Source organism: Malania oleifera, chromosome 3 (genome assembly GCF_029873635.1).
Source record: "Malania oleifera isolate guangnan ecotype guangnan chromosome 3, ASM2987363v1, whole genome shotgun sequence".
Lineage (NCBI taxonomy): Eukaryota > Viridiplantae > Streptophyta > Magnoliopsida > Santalales > Ximeniaceae > Malania > Malania oleifera.
In genome coordinates, this window is record NC_080419.1 from 58,196,157 (window position 1) to 58,220,648 (window position 24,492).

Here is a 24,492-nt window from a genome sequence, read left to right on the forward strand (position 1 = left end):
ATAAATAGAGAGGATATTTCCCTAAACTAAGAAGACATCCTAGCCTAAAATAAATAAGTGAAAATAAAATAAAATAAGATAACCAAAATTAAGTTATCCACCTACATTAAATTGAGGCTTCCAGACTCATCCTCTTCTCAATGGGCTATCCCATCCTCAATCATTCTCTTAGACTTATAAAAAAGTTTGACCTCAAATGCTAGTTAACTAAAGAATGACTCGAATGGAAATGAATCCAAGGCAACCCAATCCTCTCCAAGGATCTCAGCATCTATAATAGAGGTTGAGAGTACAGTTAACAATGAGAGAACCCAACCTTGACACAAGTATTTTCATGTCCATCATAAGTCATATGATACTAGAACATCACAAGCATGCAAGTAAGTCAGCTCAACCCCAAATCCAAATCCACTCAAGATGACAGACTATCCGCAAACTCTGTTCAGTAACCAAGTGCCTGCAACACATGAGCCCTAAAGGGATGCAAACCCAACTGGAAAGCGGCAATAATAATTATCAAATTAATTTTAGACCTAGTGTCCACAAAGGCATGCATAAACTGATATACTCCTTAGTGGCACCAATCCCAGCATGCTAAAATAGCTCCTTTAACTTAGAAGATCGCCTCGAGCACCAGAATTGTACTAAGGGTGATAGCTCACTATCCAATGCACCCTCGCTACTAGCAAGCAGTGGCTCGTATACATAATCAATCTCTGTTCAGACTTCTCTTCCACAACATTTTCCGAACTCCCCAGTAATAGCTTTGGAGATGGCACTCTGGAATTGACCATAGATGACAACTCACTATCCAACACCTCCTCACTGCTAGCAAGCAGTGGCTTGTATACTTAATCAATCTCTTTCTGTTCAGACTTTTCTTCCACCACAGTTAGATGTTTCTTCTTGGGGCACTAAAAGTACAAACAGCCCTTCTCACCACAATCAGGATTGACCAAGGTATCTTTGTTTTAACTGGCTTGGGTCTTGTTTGGGAAGTCAAATTTATGCTCAAGTGGTAGACACAACAAGATGTCTGCTTCCTCCAAGTTTCCTTTTCACAACTTGTGCAGCCTGATCAATGGAATTGAAGTGTTGGCTATTGACTCTTATCCTAATTCCATATCTAAGCCTACCAATTTATTGGATAATCTATTGTTGCCCAATCACATCAAAAAGGCACCTGGTGATGAGTTTATGAAACTCCTGCATGCATGTATCAGTATCCTTTCCATGTTGGGTGATAGAAAAAATCTAGAATAGACCTCCCTAGCATAACTGAGTGGAACAAAATTATGGACCATAATTTCCTTCACTCAGTTCCAAACAGTTATGGGCTAAATGGTTCATAGACTGTAACTATATTCCCCACCCCCACACCCCCCCCCCCCCCCCCCCAATGTGTATGCTAGCATACCCCTTCAGACAAGTGATAGCTAAAATTATTTTCATCCTAACTGGGCAAATAAAAATATTTTCCAATCAGTTAATAAAGTCATACAGGCAATTTTGCTCACCTAACATAAAGTGACTTTAATACCATATTCAGGCCTATAGTTTGCTGGAATTTACCAGGATGGAACTCTAGTGTATGCTCAAGTCATGAAGTGGGAAAGCTAGCATTGTCACTTGCCTCTGCAATACCAATTTCCTTTACGAATGTATCCAATCAGGACAGTGCACACCATCCAATTCTCCATCATGGCATGCATATAATCTCTCCTGTCCTTGATGCTGGCCATGTCATGTTGCACAAGCTCAAACTGGTCCTTGGTTACCATGTTTCTTTTTATTTAGTTATTTATTCTGTTGATTGACTGGGCTTTCTGATCCTTGGTCATGCATGAATGTCGGGCTTCCTGGCAGGTACTTTCAAGCCTGCTGCCTTCAGACTATTGGGCTGCCAGGTTTGCATTTAGGTTTAAAAAGAGGAAACTAGGTGGGGGCTTGGGTTTATGTTAAGATGCTTGGTCAAGTATTTACCCAGTATGATGATTTTTTTTAAAAACTAACTGGTTAGATTATCCAAATGCAAAGCCTGTGTTCAAGTTTGGGCATAACCAATCCAAAAAACAGGTGGAATCTCATGCATTGACCACATCAGGGAAGCACAACCTTGCAGAGAAATGGAGAAGGAAACAGCAATGATTGCCAAATGTCAAGGGTGTTCAGCGACAACTAGACTATTGGTGAGAGTCTGGTCAAAGATGAAGAAGATGTTTAGCAAGAGGATCCCTGATAAAGATTCGAGAATCTGGTGAGATTATGACGAAGGCTAGGCTTCAACATGAGGAGCTCAACGGATCATGATGGCAACTGTAACAACTCTTGAGAGGATGGTGGGTTAATAAACTGCAAATTAAGATAATGATGCAGAAAAATATGGTTGAAGATGCTCCCCTTTTCTTTCATGGCAATGAATCTTCAGTTGCTACGAGAACAAGCAAGGTTGTTGGCATCAGAAAAAGATCTGGCTAAGATCAAATCGTGCGGTGAACTATGGTGGATGACTATGCTGTGAGCTTCAGTCAAGTGGCTAAGGCTGACAGCACAGCAACAATGGAAACCTAGTTGATATACCGATTCACACAGGATGATATACAAGAACACGCAGGTAAAACCCAAACTAAAATTCAATTAATTCAATTATAAAACCCCTTCTTTATACTTTTATTACCCTCGTAAACAATGATTATACTTTCTTAAATCCACTTCCCAAAATTTAAAAAGACATACTTATCTACAATAAATAAGTGAAAATCAAACCAAATCAAATAAACCAAAATTAAGATCTCCTAAATGAGGAAGAGAGCTTCAGGACTGGCCCTCTTCTCCACAACGGACTATCCCCTCCTCCGTCACCACATTTAAGTTCTAGTTGTTGAATTATCCTAAGTTAGATGCCATTATTCCTCTAATAGTGTTAATTCTTGTTTGATTACCTCTAGATGCTAAAGGACATTATCCATTGTTCATTTACGTCCAAATGCAACTATGCACAGGTGAAGGTAAGCAAAAAAGGAGTATCTTTTTTTTAATATTAACAAGCAAACAAATGAATATCACCCATTAGATAATAACATCATCTAACCTGGGATACATTAACAAATAGAAGATAAACACAGGCAACAAGAATTGAACCTGGGAGGCTGTGACCTCTTAACCATGGCTTCAGTGCCATGTTAAGTCCCTGCCAGGCCTAAAAGCTTTAGCTAAGAGGAATTTGAGCCCAACAAAGTATATCCAGCTATGCAGCATATACATATCACATAGCATCTTCATTCCATTCAAGATCAGAATAATTAACCAAATGATATAACTTACTTGTGTACTATACAATAGAAAATATAAGTAGTTAATAAGTAGGGTTAGCTGAAACCCCCACCCAGTCCTTGCTATTCACCAAGGTCCTTGGTTCAAACCTTGTACAAGTGTCTTGCGTTCCCTTGTAACCAATATATATTGGAGGATAACCTGTCTTTATGTCTTGTCTTGCCTAGTGTAAACAAAAAAATCTGGACCACTCAATTTCTTGTTTTTTCCTTTCTTTCTTTTTTCTGATTGTTTACCTTGCTGCTTCTACTATTCTTTTGCCTGGACTCTTCAACCTTTTTCTGTTTTTCAGTTCATTTCTGTCAGATATACATGCATTACCGTATATGGTGGATTCTGGTTCTGTTACAAGATATCAGAGCAGTCCACACAGCAACTGTTTTCAGAAATTGCTAAGAGTTCCATCTTCCTATCGTGACCAATATACTTTGTTCATAAAAAGTATATAAATAAATAAAGGGCTAGTGTAGTTCTATCAATTATGAGGTTGTGAGGCTGCAACCATGTTGATTGAATGCTGCTATGCTATATTTGAAAATGTCAAATAATCTTTTGTTATGTTTTTAGATAAACAAAGTATTATGCTAAGAAAAGAAAGTGATTCATTTTATCTCACCTAAGAACGAGAGAATGTGGGATATGGTGCCAAGAACGACTGGAGTATCAGTGTATTAGTTTCTTGATTAAGCTGTTCACAGCACGAGATCTGACATCTGAGTTTGTATTGCAAGTCTCTTCCTGACAGTTGTTGGGGTGTTTTTCTCTAATACACGGTGATGGAATCTGCCCCTTTCGGTAATAGATATTTTTGTAGTTATTATTTCTACTTTGATTGCATTCATTGCAGCTGAATCACAGGATCATCTGGCTGTTAGTTTTTGCCCTTGGCAATTTAATAGAAAATGTTGAAATACAAGATGGCCTCGAATAATAAAGTTACAGCAGAAAACGCTAACTCCAAATCATTGCTATAATTGCCAGGGATTCAAATGAGCTTCCAATTTGATGCCCAAATCACCACATTCATGTTTAATGTAATAGATAAATTTATAATCAATTTATTAATATTTTAAATCTTCATTTAATTTAAAATTTAACCTGGCACATGTAAATCAATTTGGTTCACAAACTTGCATATTTAAAGAGAAAGCCCATTAATTAACTTAAAATACAATTCCGATTGCAATTAATCGGCAAAAAAACTACATTAAAAACAAAAAAAAAAAAAAACAAAACAAAACAAATAAATGTCTGCACATTGTGTGGGTTCATAGTTAGTAAATAAACAAAAGCTGAATCTACCTATTGGCTTTCTATATTCTAATCAATTCTCTTCTTTGTTCAACTTTCTTCTTCATCCTCTTTTCTACCTTTCTTTTTGTTTTTCTAGTCCAATTGTATTGAAGATAACATATTCCGGGCTACCATCTGGAGGATTCTGCCATTCCGCTTCTATCAGACTCTTTGCTCATAATTTGCTACAAGAAAGTAGCACATCATAGCTTACTCCATCTCCAACATTCTAATTTCACCAATTCTTGACCTTCAGTAGTTCCTTCGTTCCTTCATCCATAATAAGTGTAACGATGCAATCCTCTTTACCTTGGCCCCAACAAAATAAAAAATTTTCAGATGGCATTTGTAAATGCAGAAAACTACCTCTTTGCTTAGATTGTGGAATGGACCAACGTCAAACTTGTATGTGCATTATTTTAAATTAATTATAATATATGCTATGTTTGCATTCTTCCATGAGGTCAAAATTGGGGGTGTGCACCAGGATTGACCATAGAGACGAGGTGGGGTCTTACCAATCCTGGTCTTGGGATGTTCTAAAGTCTTGGCCTGGGGGACTCAATAGGAGTCTCAAATCCTTAGCCTTTTCCTAAGCTAGTCAAGTGTATGCCACATGTCAGTAGTGAACATTCCTTTTTGTTTTCCTTTTGGACATTCGAGCAATTAATCTCTCTCTCACACGGCGAAACATCCACATGGCTGTCCCCATGAAAGTCAATAACTCTCAACTTAGCCCCTTTATCAACCTCCTAATTTCTACCATCTACATGAGCTCTTTTAACAAACTGTGGGGGTTGTAGAGAGTAGAGATTAAAGATGGAGTATGTCGCTGTTTCCCAGTTTGTTGTTGTTACCTTCTAGGATTGACTCTTGAGACTTGCATTGGAAAGTTATTACATGGAGTTGTTGATTGGTTTCATTTTTTGATATTGAACAGATGTTGAATCTTCATGCTTTGGATGACCACTACCACTTGCTTAAAGAAAGCATATTGATTGAATTACAAAATCAACTTCGTTTTATAAGGAACTTAAAAGTAAGATCTTCTTTTGTAGCTTCAGTCACTTTAGAAGGCTTCAAATATCTATGATAGCTCTGCATTGGTAGCTAAAGAGTTAAGAATTAAGCAAAGAACTTTAGGTTGGAGAAAAGTGGACCTTTTACAAGCGGTTTCAATCAAGTTTCTCGGCAGACAAAAAATGCATTGACCATCAGTATTGGACTAGATTAGCTATGATGATCATCCTATCTGTGCTTGGTTTGTTATATACAATATTAAGGACAGGGATAAGGGCATAAGTGGATTTTCTTTTCTTTTCTTTTTCTTTTTAAAGCCTTTGGTCTGCCTTAGCTTGGGCTTGTCGGTGGGGACAAACCAGCTCTAGCCCATGGGCATGGACTAAATGTGCCTTCACTAGCATATCCTATAATTTGGTCGTACCAAACATGGGTTTAGAGTGAAGTACCCATGAAATAAATGCAACTTAACTCCATGTTAAGGAGCTTAGAATTGGACCTTGGATTTGGGTTTGTGTAGATTTGAATGAAATGCAATACAAAATTGTACTCAATTTCATCCAAATCCACACAAATCCAAATCCAAGGCCCAAAATTGATGCTAACAAGCACAACCTATGAGTATTAGACACTCCTTTACTAAGAGAATGCAAATTATAGTCCTTGTTTCCTCACCAAAATATGATAGTGATGAGTAATGGATCAGGTTAGTATCCTACCAACAAAATGAGACATTCATCCATGTGTTATACCTCACCACATACAACTTCTTCTGAGCAGGGACTCACTACAGCTGTATATGCAGTGGATTTCAAAGCCAAGAGATCAAGGATGGGTTTGAAGTGAATTTAGGGTAGATGTAAAAGGATCTTAAGGTTGAAACAAGGACCACACCAGTTGTGAACAATAACCCAAGTATAGTTTCATATTTTCACACAAATAAAAGAAGAACAAGGACAGAGAAGGAAACAAACTCCTCAGAAGGACCAAGCTAGCAAATTCACAAAAGGCCAAACTCAAACTCCACTAAATAAAATGTTCCGTCACATATTTATAAGAAAATTACACTTGGTGACCAAGGATTGGTTGGAATTTACTCATTAATCTATAACTAAAAACATAGGATAACTATAATACAACCCATGACCCAAAATTACAACCCATGTTGTCACAAGCCAAGCTTGTTAAGGGCCTTATGCTCACATATGATCGCTTTTCTTGTGCTTATTGAGTGGCTAACCATCACATACATAGTAGTTTAGGGTTTGCTCTTTAAGTTGTGTGGCACACTAGGAAAAAAATAGAAGAATATGACTCCATGTGCATAATGATGTGTTTCCTTGTGCTAGATTAGAAATTACATACAAAGCTCTTTGGGGAGGGTCATCATTCTTCAATCATCATTAAACTCACAAGCTATTACGTGTTTAGCCTACTTGCCTCCCTAACTGAACACACATTGCTTATGGAGGTGTAATAAGACGAATTGTGTCGTTTTTTGTCTACCACATTTCTCTCGTGTTTACTACTTGCTTGCTTATTGCTTACCGCAAACTTAGTATTTGATGTTAGTGAAAGTGCTCATGTGGTGTAACTCCTGCCTCACTAAAAAAGCTTGCATGCCAAAATTATTGTTGCACAGCTGTTCACATGGTGTGAAGTGTTTGGCCTATGATACGTGTAGTATCTCTAAAAACACTAAAAATGTCATATAAGTATATAACTTATAAATATTAAAAAAAATGCAAAAAAATAAATATCACAACTGAACACTACCATGGACACCTTATTCACCCTAGAGGTTCTTTTTGGATGCCATAACACCAAAGATCTTGTCTTAGGTTTATGATGTAGATGTGCCTCATCCAACCAAGCTATGGCCATTGCATCACAATAACTATACTCCAACAAGAAACTAGTAAATATATTTAGGTCAAAAATGCATTCTTTCTTTTCTTTTCTATGAAGCATAATAAAGATCAAAACATTAAAATTTTGAACTTTACCAAGCAACATACCAGATATTAAAGCCCCAGTTTTTTCAACGCTCTTTAATTATAAGACACAAATAACAAAAGGGTATTTACTAAAAACTAACAAATTCCAATAATTTAATAATGACCCATGTATAATTGAAAAGGCCATCTAGACATGCAAGCAATCAACACATACGTGATGTACTGTTAAGACTTGATATGCTAGCACACAAGCTTAACAGCTTTGACTTTTAGGTATCCATGTCAATGTGATATTTAATCAACTCATGATAAACGCACTCATAATATTGGAACCAGTTCGGTTTCAACATTTTTTAAAGAAAAAGAAGGCTTAAAGAGAATGAAACACAAAATGGTGGATAAAGCATTGTCCTTATACACAAGACAGGACAAAACACACCCCAAAAAAATAAAAACAAAAAATTACATCAAAAGAGCAGCCCAATCACATTGCAGATCACCCAAAGAAATACTTCCAAAAACATCAATTACCCAACAATAGTTTTGGAACCTCACAATGAATATCATCCTAAGAAGACCAACTGATGGAAAACCATCAATGTACAACTTTATATGTTTCTGTTGTAGCTAAGATTCTTATTCTAGTTTGGGAAAATTCTAGTTATTTTAGAAGTGTTAATTTAGGTTTATTTTGTGTAATGTAAGTACTTTGGGTTATTCATAATCATATGTTTTAGTTGGGGTATTCCATAATTATATGTTGTAGTTGTGATGGTGGGGTGCAACTGTACAAGTACTTTCTTTGTAATGTATTAGACAGTTGTGATGCAGGGGCAGCATCAAAGTTCAGCAGCCAAAGGGGAATTTAAAAGAAATAGAAAAGAGGAAGGAAAGGGAAGGGAGGAGAGAGGAGATACCAGGGGGAACTCACGTTCAATTCCAATTCACATTCATCAATAACTGCCTACATCATGGCTTTCACACACTATTTATAAGAAAGCCTCTAAACACATGAAATTACACACATACCCCTAAAACAACATTGCATTACAAACATAACCCTAGAATCCACAACTACTACAAACAAGCCCCCAACATACATAATCCTCATACAAGCAGATTACACACACATACAAATAACTAATCACATTTGGGTTTCGGACCCAATAAACCATTCACCCTATTCTTTGATATTGGCCTCCTACTTGGGTCAAAATGATCCATCCAAATACCCACTTCTCGTCCTACATCAATTTGTCATTTGAATCAAATTTCCAGAACTGTTTTCCCTCCCTCCTTCAGCAACCTCTCCTCTCCTCCCTTTCGTCCTTCTTCTTCCTCCCTTCTTCTTCTCTTCTTTCTTCTCCTTCTGATCTTCCTATTCTGCATTACCTCCTCCTTCCGTTCTGTCCCAGTTCCGCTGCCCTGCTTTATTCTTCCTTCTTATGTCTTCTTCTTCCAATCTTCTCTCTCTCTCTCTCTCTCTCTCTCTCTCTCTCTCTCTGATTTATCCACAATCTTCCTTTGTAAGATAACTGATCCATCAAATTTCTAGCTCTACAACAATCTCCATTGAAGGATATCCAAAAATTCAAACCAAATCCACCAAAATAACTAGGATACACTTCCAATTTCTGCTCGCATGTATCAAACCAAATATGTCCAACAATTTAGCAAAGAAACCAAGGAAAATTCAAATTTCAAATCACTGTTCATTATCCTGCATCTTCTCTAGAAATTAAAATTTTGTGCCCTTGAAATTCAAACACCAAGTCCCAAGCAAGAATTTTACGACACCTCACTCACCAAGTCACCATCACTAACAGAACCACCCTGAAGGGCCTCCACCTGCAATTTCACCATCATGCAACAAGGGAAGTGGCCCCAGTGCCACCTGAAAGTAATCCAGCCGACCCCACTCTACATTCTATATCTGCCAGTGCTTTCTTCACACACCACCACCAATCAACACACTAACCCCTGATCTGCCACTAGCCGGAGTACCATTGCTGCTGGCTTATTTCCAGCAGCACAAGTGCGCCATGTGCCAGCGACACAAGTGAGACTGAACCCGAACTACTGCATCCAGATTCATGAAATTGTTTCCAGCCACAATAATTTGGTTTTTTCCTCCTGAGATTTTGAAGCTATTTGATTGAAAACTGATTGATCAAGCTCAGTTCACATTTCTATGGATAAATTTAGCCTGCCAGCACCTTGTCCAACTTTCAGAACTGAGGAATATTGAATTTATCCACGATATTTTCTTTTCTTTTCTTTTTTTTTTGCAGTATTTTGACTTGGCTTCAAGATATTTTGATCTATAGGACTACATCTAGTGTTTGAAAGACCAACTAGCATTCATATTGAGGCCCAGCAGCTGTATTTTGAGATTTACTGAGACAAATTAGTTTTCCTTCATGAGATTTTGGTGTTGGTCTGAAGAAATCCAACTTTGATCGTCCCACATATTTTTAGAGGACAAATTCAATGTGCTAGTACCATTTTTCAAGTTTATTAGTGGAGCATCTATGAGCATCTGAGGACCTTTGATGAGGTAGCATACTTACACTATTTGGACTCCACAGAAATTGATTTAATGTAATTTACCTGATTGGTACTTGTATGAATTTGCATCGGCTCATATTTGCTCTTTGGTTTTTAAAAGAAAAAAATGATGAGTCAATTTCACACATCTAGTTCCCCCCCAATTGGATGGATGAAATGGAGAATTATTTTAATTAGTATGGATTGTGTGACCATCTGAGTATCTACTTCGCTAGACCAAAATTTCTTTAGCAAAGCAATATTGACGTAAATTTGTAAGGGGCAAATACTGTCATGGAGAATCTCCTGTTACACATGGTTTGAAAGGAGTTATATTTTAAGAGAAAAAAGTATGCCCCACATTCTTATAGGGAGAAATTAGTGGACTGCATAGTATTAGGCAACTTTCTTTTAGTGCCACCTATGATTACCTTTAATTTAGAGACAACATTTATCAGTCTGCTCTTAGTGAGGAACCTATAGGAGTGATTATGTTCAAAAAAGGGTTGAGGGATTAAATTAGAATGCATATAATTTTGCAAATTCGAAAATGTCCCACTATTTTATTTGAGGCTTACCACATGGCTTTGGAAGCTAAGAGATTTCTCCACCTATCAACCCATAGAACCACTTCCAATCTTAAAGAGTTTCATCAGTCCAGATCAATTTCTTAAAAGGTCAAGAGGTAGTCATAGGCCCACCCAAGTTACTTAGGAGAAAACTCAACATGTTGAGGATAAACAAATAAATATCAAAAGTGCCCATGCAAATTATGACTACATAAATTATTTGCATATCATTAGTACACAATTTTTTCATTATTCAATGCACATGTCTTGTGAATCTTCTCAACATAAGGCCTTCAAATTGTCTTTGGTGACCCTAAACACTGTTGAAGCCTGTAGGCCAGAGATGGACCTTGATTTATCACCAACTTTGGTGGTTGAGTGAACTTCAGGACGAGTTGCCAACTACTAGGTAGATATGTTTGTCAACGACCTTGCTCTTTACCCTCAATTTTCCATTTCTAACCCAAAGAATGGGATCAATTGGTTGCTCCAGAGTTGTTGAAAAAAATTATTTAATCATGGATCTTATTGTTGAAAATCCCCTTGAGATTATTTCTCCTCCATCCATTAAATTTGTGCCTCCATCCCTCACATCTTCTCCTTCCACATCTTCTTTAGCCAAATCTAGTGAAACATTCTACATCATTCCAGAATATGGACTGAATGCATATTTGCTTGATCTGACAAAATATTTGAATATTAAATTCATTTCTTGTTAGGAGGACATATTTTTTTTTGGATAACAAAAGAAGATATCTTAATAGATAAAGAGTTTCCAAGAGGGAGAATGAGATATTCCCTGAGACACTCCAAAACTAAACAAATAAAAATACCCAAGAAAAGAAAGATAATCAAGTCAGTGTGTTCATCCAATCTCTTTGAAATTCCTGGAAGCTTGCCTCTTTAAAAATTCCATAACCAACACACCATAGTGAGACCAAGTACTTAATTTTTTCCCAAACCAGCATCTGGTTTAGTTTTTTCCCAGAAAATATCCAAGTATTACATTCCATCCATAAACCCCGTAATACTGCAAAAAATACCATACTTCCATAAAGTTGCTCTATCCTTCCTTCTACCAAAGCCTGCAAAGGATATTTCTGAAAAATCTTCCACCGAAGGAGGAAAAGCCCAGCTTTCTCCCATAACACCAAAAAGCATATTCCGCATACTCCAAGCAAATTCACATTGCAAAAGAAGGTGAGAAACTGTCTCAGAGTGCTTGTAACTAAGCACACATACATCAGGAGAGAGAGCCTTCATAAGTCTCCTAATTTGCAACAAATTATTAGTATTTATCTTATTAAGCACAACCAACCAAGTGAAAGCCTTTATTTTAGGGGGAACCTTAGCCTTCCAATTAGAGGGCAAGAATGACGAGTTGGAACAAATCAAAAATTCATATATATACATACATATATATATATATACATACATATATATATATATATATTTCCAAGAAAACACTCCTGACTGGCCCAAAGATCAAGAATGAATGTCCCTCCCCAAGGAAAGATTACACCCATTCAATAAAGATAATAACGATGACAATTTCACCATCTCCCTATTGTTGAGAGGTCTCCTAAAGTGGAGACTCCAAGAAACCAAAGGACTGCTCAAGTCACCAACAAAAGTAGAAATGGCTTTATTTTGCTCAGAACTTGGACAAAAGAGATGAGGGAAAGAGGTGGAAAATGGTGTGGTCCCCAGCCAAAGGTCTTTCCAAAAACGAATATGAGAACCCCTCCCCACCTCAAGTTTAGTGTGAGGAATGAAAAAAGGATACATCTGATAAGTAGACCTTCAGAGACTCCATAAAGAGCATCAAAAATTAGCATTGGTATCCCACCGTTTTCATCCATCCCAAACTTACTTCTTACTACTTTATGCCAAAGGGACAATTCTTCTTGAGGCAAGTGCCATAGATAGCCATTTAGCTAGAAGAGCGGTGCTTTTAGACACCAACGTACCAAGACCCAACCCCCTCCCTTTTTAGATCTACAAACCTCATCCTAACTCACTAGATGGTCCCTATAACTCCCCCCACCGGACAATAAAAGCTCTCTCATAATCCTCTTAAGCTTACTAGCAATCCCCACCGAAATCTTAAAAACTGATAGGAAATATAACATATGCTAGCAAGAAAGCCTGAATCAAAGTAATTCCACCCCCAAAAGAGAAGATGGGTCTCTTCCAACCATCTAATCTCTTTGTCACCCTTTCCACTACCAGGTTCCAAAAATCTATGGCTCTGGGGTTACCCCCCAAGGGAATCCTGAGTAAGTCAAAGGCCAATCCAAGATACCACACCCCACTTTGTTAGCCCGCTGCCTAACTAACTCGACAGGCACATTCATAGCCACTAAACTACTCTTCCCCATATTAATATTAAGTTCAGACACCCTCTCAAAAATATGAAGAATACCCAAGATTCTCCTGAAAGAAAGACTGAACATCTGAAAAGAAGACGGTGTCATCAGCAAACTAGAGATGAGAAACCACCACACCATCTCTCCCCACTTACAGGCCTCTAACCAAACCCTCTCCGCCACCCTATCCACCATTCTACTCAAAACATCTGCTACAAGGACAAACAAAAAAAGGGGATAAAAGCTCTCCTTGTCTAATACCCCTCAATGCACCAAACCAAGATTTAGGCTCACCATTCACAATTACCAAAAATCACACATTAGACATACAACCACTAATCCAAAAATGCCAATGCACACCAAAATCCTTAATTGCAGAAATTATATCCAAGAAACTCCAATTCACTCTATCCTAGGCTTTCTCAAAATCTAGTTTAAAAATGAAACCCCTCTTCTTATTCCTACGAATATCCTCCACCACCTCTTTGGCAACTAAAATAGCATCCACAATCTATCTCCCACCACAAACACACTTTGAGCGCTAAAGATGGTATCAACAAGCACCACACTCAAACTATTAGCTAAGACTTTAGTAATAATCATATACACACTAGAGACAAGACTAATATGTCTAAAATCCTCCACTTTAATAGAATTAGACTTCTTCAGCGCCAAGGCGATAAAGGAGAAATTAATGCTCTTGCTAAGGACTCCATTTTCAAAGAACTCGCTAAAATCTTTCAGCAAATCATCCTTTACTATTTCTTAACAATCTAGAAAGAAAGCAATGTTAATCCCATCTGGGCTTGGAGCCTTATCCCTCTCCATCCAAAAAACGACCCCCCTACCTTCCTCCTCATCAAAAGGTATCACCAACCAACACATCTGATCAACATATATAGGGTTCCAATCTAAGCCATCTATCATCGGCCTACCATGATCCTCCTCTGAATACAAGTTCTGGAAAATATGGTGATAACAGAAGCAATCTAGCATTGGTTATAAGACCTATTCCATCCCCCACATCTAACTCCCTAACCAAATTCTTACTTCTTTTCCCATTAGCTAGCCTATGAAAGAAAGAAAAGTTGCAATCACCGTCCTTAACACATTTGAATTTATTCTTTTGTCTCCAACTCCTTATTTCATGAAAGATCACCTCTCCTAGCCTGTTTTTTATGGAAACTCTTCTAATCTCCTCATTATCTATAAGATTACAATCCTACTCATTCCTATCCAAAGATGTTAACTTGCTCAAGATGTTAGATTTTCTAATTTTGACATCACCAAACACATCCTTAGTCCAAACTTTCAACTTCTCCTTCAAGCACTTCAACTTTCTCATGAATCGGAATCCTCCCCAACCCTTTTCCAATTCGTCTCCCCAAGAATTCCTAACCAAACGCTTGAAGGACACACGATCCAGCCACATATTCTCAAACCAAAAAGGCATAGGACCCCAGACTCCTTTCTAGATTCTAGAAGATTGGAAAATGGTCAGATGTAGTCCTAGGAAGAACATTATGAGAAAGGTTTGGAAATTCATCCTCCCACTCGCTGCAAAACAAAAACTTACCTAGTCTACTAGCCACCGCTCTAGCACCCACCCACCCCAAAAAAAAAAAAAAAAAGACAAAGTAAACAGAGCATTCCCTAAAAGAATATTTCTTAAACCACAATCCATGATAAGCAAATCAAAATTTTGCACGCTAGCTGTAACTCTACCACCCCTTTCTTCTCACTGGGAAATCTTACTACATTAATATCACCTCCCACAATCCACCTAGGGTAGTAGAAACCAAAAACATAATACAATTCCTCCCAAAAATAACTCCTAAGAATTGGTCTAGTAGGCCCATACACAAAGGATACTCACCATTGACCCCTCCCTCTCACTTCAAATAACACAAAAAGGGAGATAAAACCTAAAAAATTATCCAAATTGGAGAAAGTTTGAGAATCCCACATAAATGGGATGCCACTTGAAGCACTGCGCGAGGATAAGAATTCCCACTCCCTATAGCTTCCCCCCAAATACTCCTAACAATCCCCTATCAACCTCATCCAGTTAAGTCTCCTGGATAAGGGCAATATCCAGTAAGTATTTGCCCAGGACTTTCTTTATCAAACTCCCCCTAAACCCCACTAGTCCTTTAACATTCCAACTAACAAGCTTCATAATTTAGCTAGCTTATCCCCCTTACCAGCCCCTTTCTCCACACTCGAAATTAATCAAAGAAACCAATTTTTTAAGCTCTTTCTATACTTTCTTTTTCCTCCTATATCTAGGACTTAGGCCCACCTTCGCTGAGTTCCTAACATGATCTAAAAGCTCCAAACATAGGTCCCCAAGGAGTTTTAGCGGGTCTAGTTTGTCTCTCTCACCACCCTCACAACTAAACCCACAACTCTTCCTCCCATTAGAGTCCTCCTTAAGGCATAAATTTCCCAAAGAAGTAATGGGTTGGGTAGGAATAGGTCGAATACCTTTGCTAATTCTAGACGAATAGGGGTCCTCCATGAAAATATCTCCCTTCCAAAAAGAATCCCCGCCCCCCCCCCCCCCCCCAAATATCATAAGAAGGATTAATAGAATTATCCGTAGGAGAAAAAATGAGCCCAAGGCCAGTATTAGAAGGCACAGGCCCCTCAGCATTTAAGACTTAAGTGATCAAAATTGTAATTAATGAGATAAATACCTACTTAAGCATTTTCAAGAAGCAGTTGAAGGCAATCTCTTTCCAACTGTTGTGATATCATTACTGACTTGACACTCTTGACCATCTCCTCTCCCTCAATCTCTTTACTATATCTTTCCAATTGACTTGAATTGAAAATTCTTGCCACTGTTTCCTGGAGGTAGCCTCCTACCTCATGATTTCACTTCCACAACTTTCCAAACATTCACAAATATCTGATTTTTCCAAAGCTTTCAGCTGAGAAGAGCTCAAACACACATCCTCAAATTCCCGGATCTGTTCCAAAAGAAAACCATTGTTTTCATCAAACCAATCTTCCAATTCAGTATCAAACTCTTGCGAAAAACACCTCTGTTTGGCCTCGCACAGTTGTGCTGTATTTTCCACAATATTTTGAAGGAACTTGCACTTTTTAACAGCTGCTTACAACTTTTGTTGCTGCCTCCTCTCCATAATGTGAGAGATCAGAGACAAGCTTTTCTTTTGCTTGCAATACTGTCTGTGAATCTCCCTTGTTGGATTGGAGAACAACAAGGTACCATCTTGTCAGTAACTGGTGCATTTGACAAGTGAAATTCATATTTTTCAAACGAATCTGTCTCTACAATCTGTCGCTTGTCCGAAGAGATCAAATTATTGTGACTTTCCCTCTTCACACTTCCTTCCTCCCCCTTCCCTTGAGTCTTAGGTGAGCCCTTACGCTCCATCTCACCTAGGACCAACTCTCCTAAACCCCCTCCAATTAAACGAAACCCCTCAGTCATTCTTGGGACCTTACAGAAGCAAGATTTTTCTTTTTCTACCCACACTAGGCCCACTGATCCCCCCCCCCCCCCCCCCCCACCCCAAGAAAAAAAAAAAAGCAGGCTTCAATACAAGTCCTCCAAATCAAAACAAGTGACAAAAAATTGTTTGACCATTTTCAAAATTTTCGGCCTACTAATTGATCCACTGCTTTTGGGTGGAAAGCTTTCAAAATTTGAAAAGGAATTGGGCTTCATTAATGCCTGATACTCTCTCCCCTAAATTTTCTCTTTCCAGAAACAGGATCTTGCCTTTCTCAATTTTTCAGCTGGTTTCGCACCTCTGCATAACTGAGCTCGTTAGGTAACCCCTAAGTGTCGTATCCATTCCCTTTCTCGACTCTATATCGACAAAACCCCACTGTCTACACGACATACCCAGGATTTTTCGGTGATTCCTTTTCAAATTATCTACGTCCCCTTTCAACGATTTACTGTAACTCCACCAACCAGAGGCTTCCTTGCCCTATAAAATTCTCAACAAAAATCTTCCCCCTTAGTGCAGCAATTTCTCAACAGCGATCATTCTTCCGAATTTGTTTGACACAAATCTAACAATCAACAATCCTCCTGGGAGTTTCATCTACTGAATCCCCAGGAATTTAGTGTTCTGCCACCAAAACTCCATCATCTGTTCTTGGAACCAGAGAACCTTGTTAGTCAGCAGAACACAACGAGACATCTTACTTCCTAACTTCTCCAAAATTCAAAGAGCTCCTGACAACAGTATCCATTCAAAAGTGAAATAGTTTTCTGTCTATTACGGTGGATTTGGACATTACAATACCTTCTTCTTCAACCCACAGACTCTAAGGAAGAGCAGAGAGACTTTGCTGATGGGAAGGCGATTAGTTTGCTACCCAATGATACAGACACCACCCATGGCCAACTAAGGGGTGCTGGTAGTTCCCAACTAAACAAAAGATGTAACAGTTGATCAAATACCCAAAAGCTTCGAGCTTTTGAGAGAGAACATAGAGAATAGCTTTGAGTCACCCTTCAACGAAGAGTGGCCTACTTCGACAAAGGATATGCTTCAAGTCTAGCCAAAATCGTTGTCACACAGGCATGAGATGTTCGCCAAACCAGGCTGGGAGACTAGAATAGATGCTTGACTGCGCTCAAGAGTCCCACTAGGACTGCGGGGGTCACAAGTCCCACTTTCAATGAAAAACTAAAGTGAAGCATTAGGAGGACTTGTTATTTTATCAAAAGACATTGCAGCTTCTATGCTACTTGCAGGAGGATCTTTTAGATTCTCTTCAATGGTGATCGACAATGCAATGCACTTCATGCCACCTCTTGATTTGCCCACATGTTTGACTTTGTTCCCATTCATTTAGTTCAAGCAACTATGACATTTTAGAACTACAGGTCGGCTTTTCACTAAGAAGGGGACTTTGATGGAGAACCAATGGAAAACGTTGAAGCTAGGACTTTTATTTTAGTTTTGGAAAAAATCTGGTTTTTTTTTAAGTTTGGTTAGTTTAAGTTTATTTTGTGTATTTTAAGTTATTCTGAGTCATTTTATGATTATATGTTTTAATTTTTCAGTTTATTTTGTGTTTAAGTACTTTTTTTGTAATGTTTTAGACAGTAATCATTTGAATATGATTTCCAGATCTCTCCTTCACGAAACTCTCCTTTCCTTGTTTCTTCTTCTTCCTCTCTCTCTACATTGTAGGTCCGCCAAATAATTTTTGCCCCTGGAGAAAGGAGAGAGAGGAGGCTCTCAAGACATGTATCAACAAAGATATACATAAAATAATTGAATAAATAACCAAAATTATCCCCATCTCAAATTCACACCTCTGACCAAGAATGAGTAAAAGAAGCAAGATCCTTCACTAGACAAGCAAACTCCTCCACTTCTCTAGCATTAAGATTTCTAAAGAAATGAAAATCCTGAGAATAGAACCCATCCAAAGAAAGAAGGAAGAACTAGGAGCACTATGAAGGTAAAAACTGGAAAATAAAACAAACAAGGAGCATTCCAGCCAAAGTATCCTCCTAAGAAGGGGCAAAAGAATGACTCTCAATTCTGTAAGTATGTGAAAAAAAAAAAATACACAGAACAATTGAGAAATGATCCTCCAACTGAATTGCATGATTAGAGTAAATAGCTCCTCTAGCATCCAACCCACCAATTGAAGGTCATACTCCTATACAGTAATTTCCACAACTATTTGTCTACCAAGGAGATTTTTTAAACACCAAATTGCAGAGAACCAAACCCCCTTGTTTTTTAGGCCTACTAATAATATCCAAACTAACCAAATCACCTTTTTTACCATTTCTCATATCGAATCATAAAAAACTGCATATAATCTTGTCAATTCCTTCTGTCAAAACACAGGAACTCCATATAAAGAGGAATATTAGAAAAACAAAAATAAATAAGTGTAGTGTGCCCCATTAAAAAATATAAGCTTTTTCCTAACCTTCAATATGCCTACCACGCTCTCAACAATGGGATACTTGAAAGAAACCGACCAAAGATTACCCCCAAAAAGAAGACCTAGACAAGAAAAAGGGTAATCCAACACCAAACAGCCAAGGAGCCCACTTAGCATTGAATCATTGAAATCACTACCTTTTAGCAACCTCAAATATTTATTACCATTAACTTTATCAGTACTTTGTTGTTATCATCCATCATTGTTTTCATGTGACTTTGCTACTTCCAAAACAAACCCAATTAGCGCACCCTCTTAAAATTAAACCAATACTGAAGTAACAGAGAACCACATATGCAGAATTTAAGGCATAGGTGTACAAATTTTCATTTTAATTTAAGAAAGTTAGTGGTGGGTGGGGCCACCAGGCATTAGATTCTTACATCACCTCAATTCTAAAAGAATACTATTAAAACAAACAAGAGTGAATCAACAAAAGCACAACAGCTTCTCTAGAATGAGAGCATAATATATTTGTACAAACCATTCAAATCTATTATCAAAATTGGATAGGAGACATACTCAGTTCTCTGAGCCTGGGTTACAAGTGCTGTGAGTATTCAACTTTCATACACATTGAAAGAGGAGGAAAATACAATCTCAGTATGAAAATACTACTGAAAATTTCTACTGCCGAGTTAATTTGAAGCCAGGAGAAAAACCTGGAAAGAATTAAAAATGCAGCATTGGAGGAAGAAGTCAACGTCTCAAAAGGATCAAGACTTTTGCACATGTTGATCAATCTACTCATTTCTGCACCTGGTAAATGGAGGAGCAGAAGGAGACTCAAAAATATTACCCTCAAAGAATCTGATGAGATTCAATAAGCAATGCATTTAGCATGATATGGACAGCAGCTTCATAAACAACTCCATCATAATGCATCCCATCTTCTGTGCACCGAATTCCGCATCTCTTACTCAAGGAATGAATGTCCAACAATAAAAGCGACCCACCAAAACCATGCAGAAGTTTACTTCTATAAAGTTCTCTATCGTAAGCATCCTGCATTGCCATACTCATCTTCTCCATCTTCTCCTGTGTATTCAACATCGAATTTATCAACATTGGCATGCCAAGCCAAAACAAGTGAGGCAATCGAATTGAAACAGACCCCGTCACAGGCCCATCTGTACCAACTTTTGATGAAATTGGAAGCTGAGATGCAGCTGATGACACCAAACTCCCCAGTAATTGTAAAGAACCACCATAATCAGATGCATTCGTGACATGAAGCATATGCCATAACCCTGAACCCATTACCAGAACATCTGGATAACTCTTAGCTTGATTGTATTCCATCATCAAATCTGTTAGATTTGTTGCATACGGGGCCCAAATAAAATCCAATCTCATCCCAATTTCATCAATCACAATCTGATAATCACTGTGCCGCTTAAACAAATCACTCCGAACAGATTCCATCTTTTCGGAGTCCAAAACCAAATTCAAAAGTGCAAGCACAACTAATCGTGCTTGTGAATCCCCACCAACAACAATCCATGATCCATTAAGCAAATCTGAGGCGTCAGACTGACCTAATTTCTGAAATTCACAGGCAATTACCTGTGCAGACTTTACCCATCCCCATGATTTATCAAAATTAGAAGAACTCTCGTTGCTATAATTATTCAAAGGCTCAATAACGCTAACTGGTTTCACATCATAAACAATCTCGTGAAGGAAAGATATGCAAGAATCACGATTCTCCAGTACAGAGACCGAGGAAACAGACGATACCAAATCAGACATTGATGGGAAATAAGGGGTGAGATGGACTCCAACGGCGAGAGTGATGAAGAGGGCCCCACTGAAGAAGAGCATCTTGTTGCGGCTGAGATGCCAGCCTGCCATGCCCATCGGGACGAAGAGAACAACGCACGCCGCCATGACACCGAACTGCACGGCACCGAACATTGCTCTTTCTTCTTCAAAACAAAATCACACGAACTACAGCATCTGATGCAACCAGAAAAATTTGTCGACGCATATAGCTGTATATCATCAGAAAAATCTAACGTAATGTATAAGATTCGCTTTTATGGTTTGTTTTGAGATCAAAGAAAATCAAGACATGGAGAAAGGGATTCCAAATTGCGAGATTTCAGTAAGAGGAGTTGGGTGAAATGATCACTTGAGGAAGTAGGCAATGCAGCGATAGTGGTTCGACTGATTGCAACGCGACAACCAGCAGTTGTTGTCCCTTCGCGAATCGCCAACCCTACAGAAGTCGCTTTCTGTTTAAATTTAGAAAAAAAATAAATAAATGAAAAACATAACGCACCTGCGAATTGAATTTGAAGAAGAGGGTCAGGAATTTTACTAGTCTGCTGCCTATGCGATCCAAAAGCCGACCTCCGCCTTACCGCTCTCACCGGTGCCGCTGATGATAAACCATGCACTGACTCTCCTCCACTCTCTCTCTCTCTCTCTCTCGTCTCTAGGTTCCTAGTGCACTCACTGCACTGTTTCTACATACTAGGCCGGGCCGGATCGGGTCAAATTCGAGGTGCGGTTTTTTTTAGGCGTCAACCTGTGTAAAGTTTGCGTTTTCAGGCGTTAACTCGATATACCTTTTCGAACTCAACATGTCAAATTTGTTCGGATGCCTAAGCTCTACAAGGAGTGTCAAAAAGGTCAAAGTCCGAAAGTGATCCGTGATCAGTTCATTTAAATTTGGTTTGAATTTAATACAAATTGACCCATTTTATAAACAAATCAATTCAGATTCGATCCATTTATTAAAGGGTTAGGCGGGTTCGTATCAGATTATCCGACATGTGACTTGTTTAACTTGTTATATATACTATAAAACCTATTCCCCACTCCCCTTCTGCCTACCATCTCCCAAATGGATCGAATCCCCCGAATCCTTATTCCCCCTCACTCCCTCAGCCACAAGACTCTTGCCTCGTTGCCTCAGGCTTCATGCACGGCCTCACAGGCGACTAGGCCAGAAGCGGTCACATCACTCTCCACGCGACCACCCTAGTAGCCACGCCAAATCTAATTTGAGACACGCCGAACTAGTGATTCAATGACACACCAAATCACGCCCATTCCCTTTCTCAATCATGAAGCCCCCTAATCCCTTTATTTATTTGTCATCCCCCCTGAATAAGGCCTCTTTCTTTCTAATTCTAAAAAGGAAATAGGGGCTTTAGCGTTTGAAGTGGCGAAGGCCTATGCTACAGCGAATTTCAACTAATATCCTGGCCAATGAATGGTCTCTAGTCCTACTCATGTCTTGTTTATGTGCATTCATGGACTAATCTGAATTTCTGTGTGTTTTTTTGCCTGTTCTATTTCCCTAATAGGCTAATGTTGTCTAATCTACTTCAGATAAAAAAAAAACATTTATGTTTTTTTTTAAGATTTAATAAATAAAATAAGGAGTGCTTTTATTTTTTAAAAAAAATAAGAAAAAATTAAAATATATCAATTATTTTTTTAAAATCGGTCAGTCGTTTGCGATCCATTTATTAAATAGGCGGGTTTGGATTTATATGTTAGTCACCTATTATTAAACGGGTCAACCCAAACCCGAACTCGTTTAACCCCTACCCGTCTATGATCTGCCCAAATTCGACCCGTTAACCTGTTTTGTCACCCCTAGCTCTAGTAATCATTAGTCTATTTTTCAAGTTGTCAATTAGATTATCTTTGGTTATATTTATGAGACTATAAAAATTATGAAAATAATTTATTTAAAATAATAATGTTCTAAGAAAAAAACTCATTTATAAGATCCTACTATTACTTTGAATATTCATTTGAGAAACAATATTGGTTGAAATATTGAAGTCGAGTCAAATACTTCTCGAAAAAAAAAATTGCACATCTTCTTCTTCCTATCTTCCTTTCCTGCAAACCCATGAAACTCCCTCCTGCTCCTCCTCCTCCCATGGCTACTCTAGGAATCATCACATCACCCTAATCCATCAGCAAAAGCTCATCCTTGCCATTTTATGGAAAGATTTTCCCATATTTCAAAAATTTAAGGAAGAAAAAAGAGATTAATTTTTAACACTCTTCCTCACACAATATTCTTTCTCTTAGTTCATCTTCTACATTTTTAAAAGGCGGTGGATATTGTATCTATAATTCATTTTGTACATCTTTTAGGCAGTGAAAGTTGTTAGAAACTATTCAAAGTGTTATTTCAAGTGATATTTTTTTTTCTTGAAATGTATGTTTGGAGTTAAGTTCAGGATTATAATTATATGTAGAGAAAGTGATTGACTGGTCATCTCAATGATAGTTAGTCGACCAACATCTTTATTGACACTTGTTCATAGAACAATTATTGCAATTATAAATGTGTCTATGTGCCTTTTTAAAAAAAAAAAAAAATAGAAGAGAAACTAAAATGGAAAAAGACTCATTTGGTCTTTCAGTAATGTCATTACTATTTAAGAGCACCTTAAGATGACTTCTAGAAGTTCAACGTATCGCTCTTAAAAGAAGTTGGCCTCAAAAAACTTAATTTTGAAAAAAATAATAGATAATAATGATGATGAAAAGAGTTGGTTTGAGAAAAACATCGAATTATGTTATCAATTTAGAAATATGTGTTTGAAAGGGATATCAGATTGTATTACCTATATAAAAGAAATGTGTTGAGAAGATGAGTTTAGAAAAAGATGCCAGGTTATGATATCAATTTGAAAAAGTTTTTGATGAAATGTATGTATTTGATGGAAATTCCAAGGCTTCATCATTCATCATTTTAAAATCAAAAAAGCTTTTGAAAACTTTTTTTGACTTTGAAAACACTTTTTGTAGGTGGAGACTCTTTCAAAACACACTAAAATACTAGTGATGATAACACATACATGAATTTACGCCTACTTGTACACACTTGGCACACCAATCTACACACACACAAATACACATACACACACAGACATATTTACCTATACTATTAGCATCAACATGCACACATGCTTACTCCTGGACATCTACATTATGCACACACACACATGCATGAAATGCATACACCTACACATACACATTCCTACATAATTCACTATACACATATTCACATACTTACATGAAATGCATATGCTTACTTATGGCATATACCAACACACTTGCATAATATGCATATGCATATGCAGAGTTATATTCTTTATATGAAATGCATACACCTACATATGCATATATCTACCCACTTACATGATATACACATCAATGCAAATATATATGTTGACTTTTTGAGTTTTATCCCGTTTTGATTATGACAAACTACAACATTTCACTTATGTGCTAAGTGTATGAACATGTTTATGTTTCCGTAAGCACAAGTAATCGATACAAAATGTAAGCCAAGAAACACTTAATCGAACATATCAACTGGCATATTCCATGATCATCAAAGAGTAAAGCTTGAAGACTTATGTTATTTTTCAGTTGTAATGTATTTAAGTGTTAAATATGCATACA

At 37.7% G+C, this 24,492-nt stretch overlaps 1 protein-coding gene across 11 annotated transcripts in view; it reads right to left on the bottom strand.

The window, feature by feature from the left end:
• Window positions 1-21,640, bottom strand: part of LOC131152073 (protein ALTERED XYLOGLUCAN 9) — a 32,640-nt gene extending 11,000 nt beyond the window's left edge. For 2 of the 11 annotated variants that reach the window (XR_009135842.1, XR_009135841.1), the window contains exons 1-2: window positions 21,332-21,534; window positions 19,710-21,268 (exon numbers count right to left, since the gene is read on the bottom strand). Coding sequence is in view for 9 of the 11 variants with exons in the window: in XM_058103686.1 (XP_057959669.1) it covers window positions 19,849-20,964 (1,116 nt within the window). In the remaining 2 variants the exon portion in view is untranslated. Of the gene's footprint in view, window positions 1-19,520; window positions 21,285-21,331 lie in introns of those variants that run through there. The other 9 variants (XM_058103686.1, XM_058103684.1, XM_058103682.1 and 6 more) reach the window with 9 other exon arrangements.
• Window positions 21,641-24,492: the final 2,852 nt, after the last annotated feature.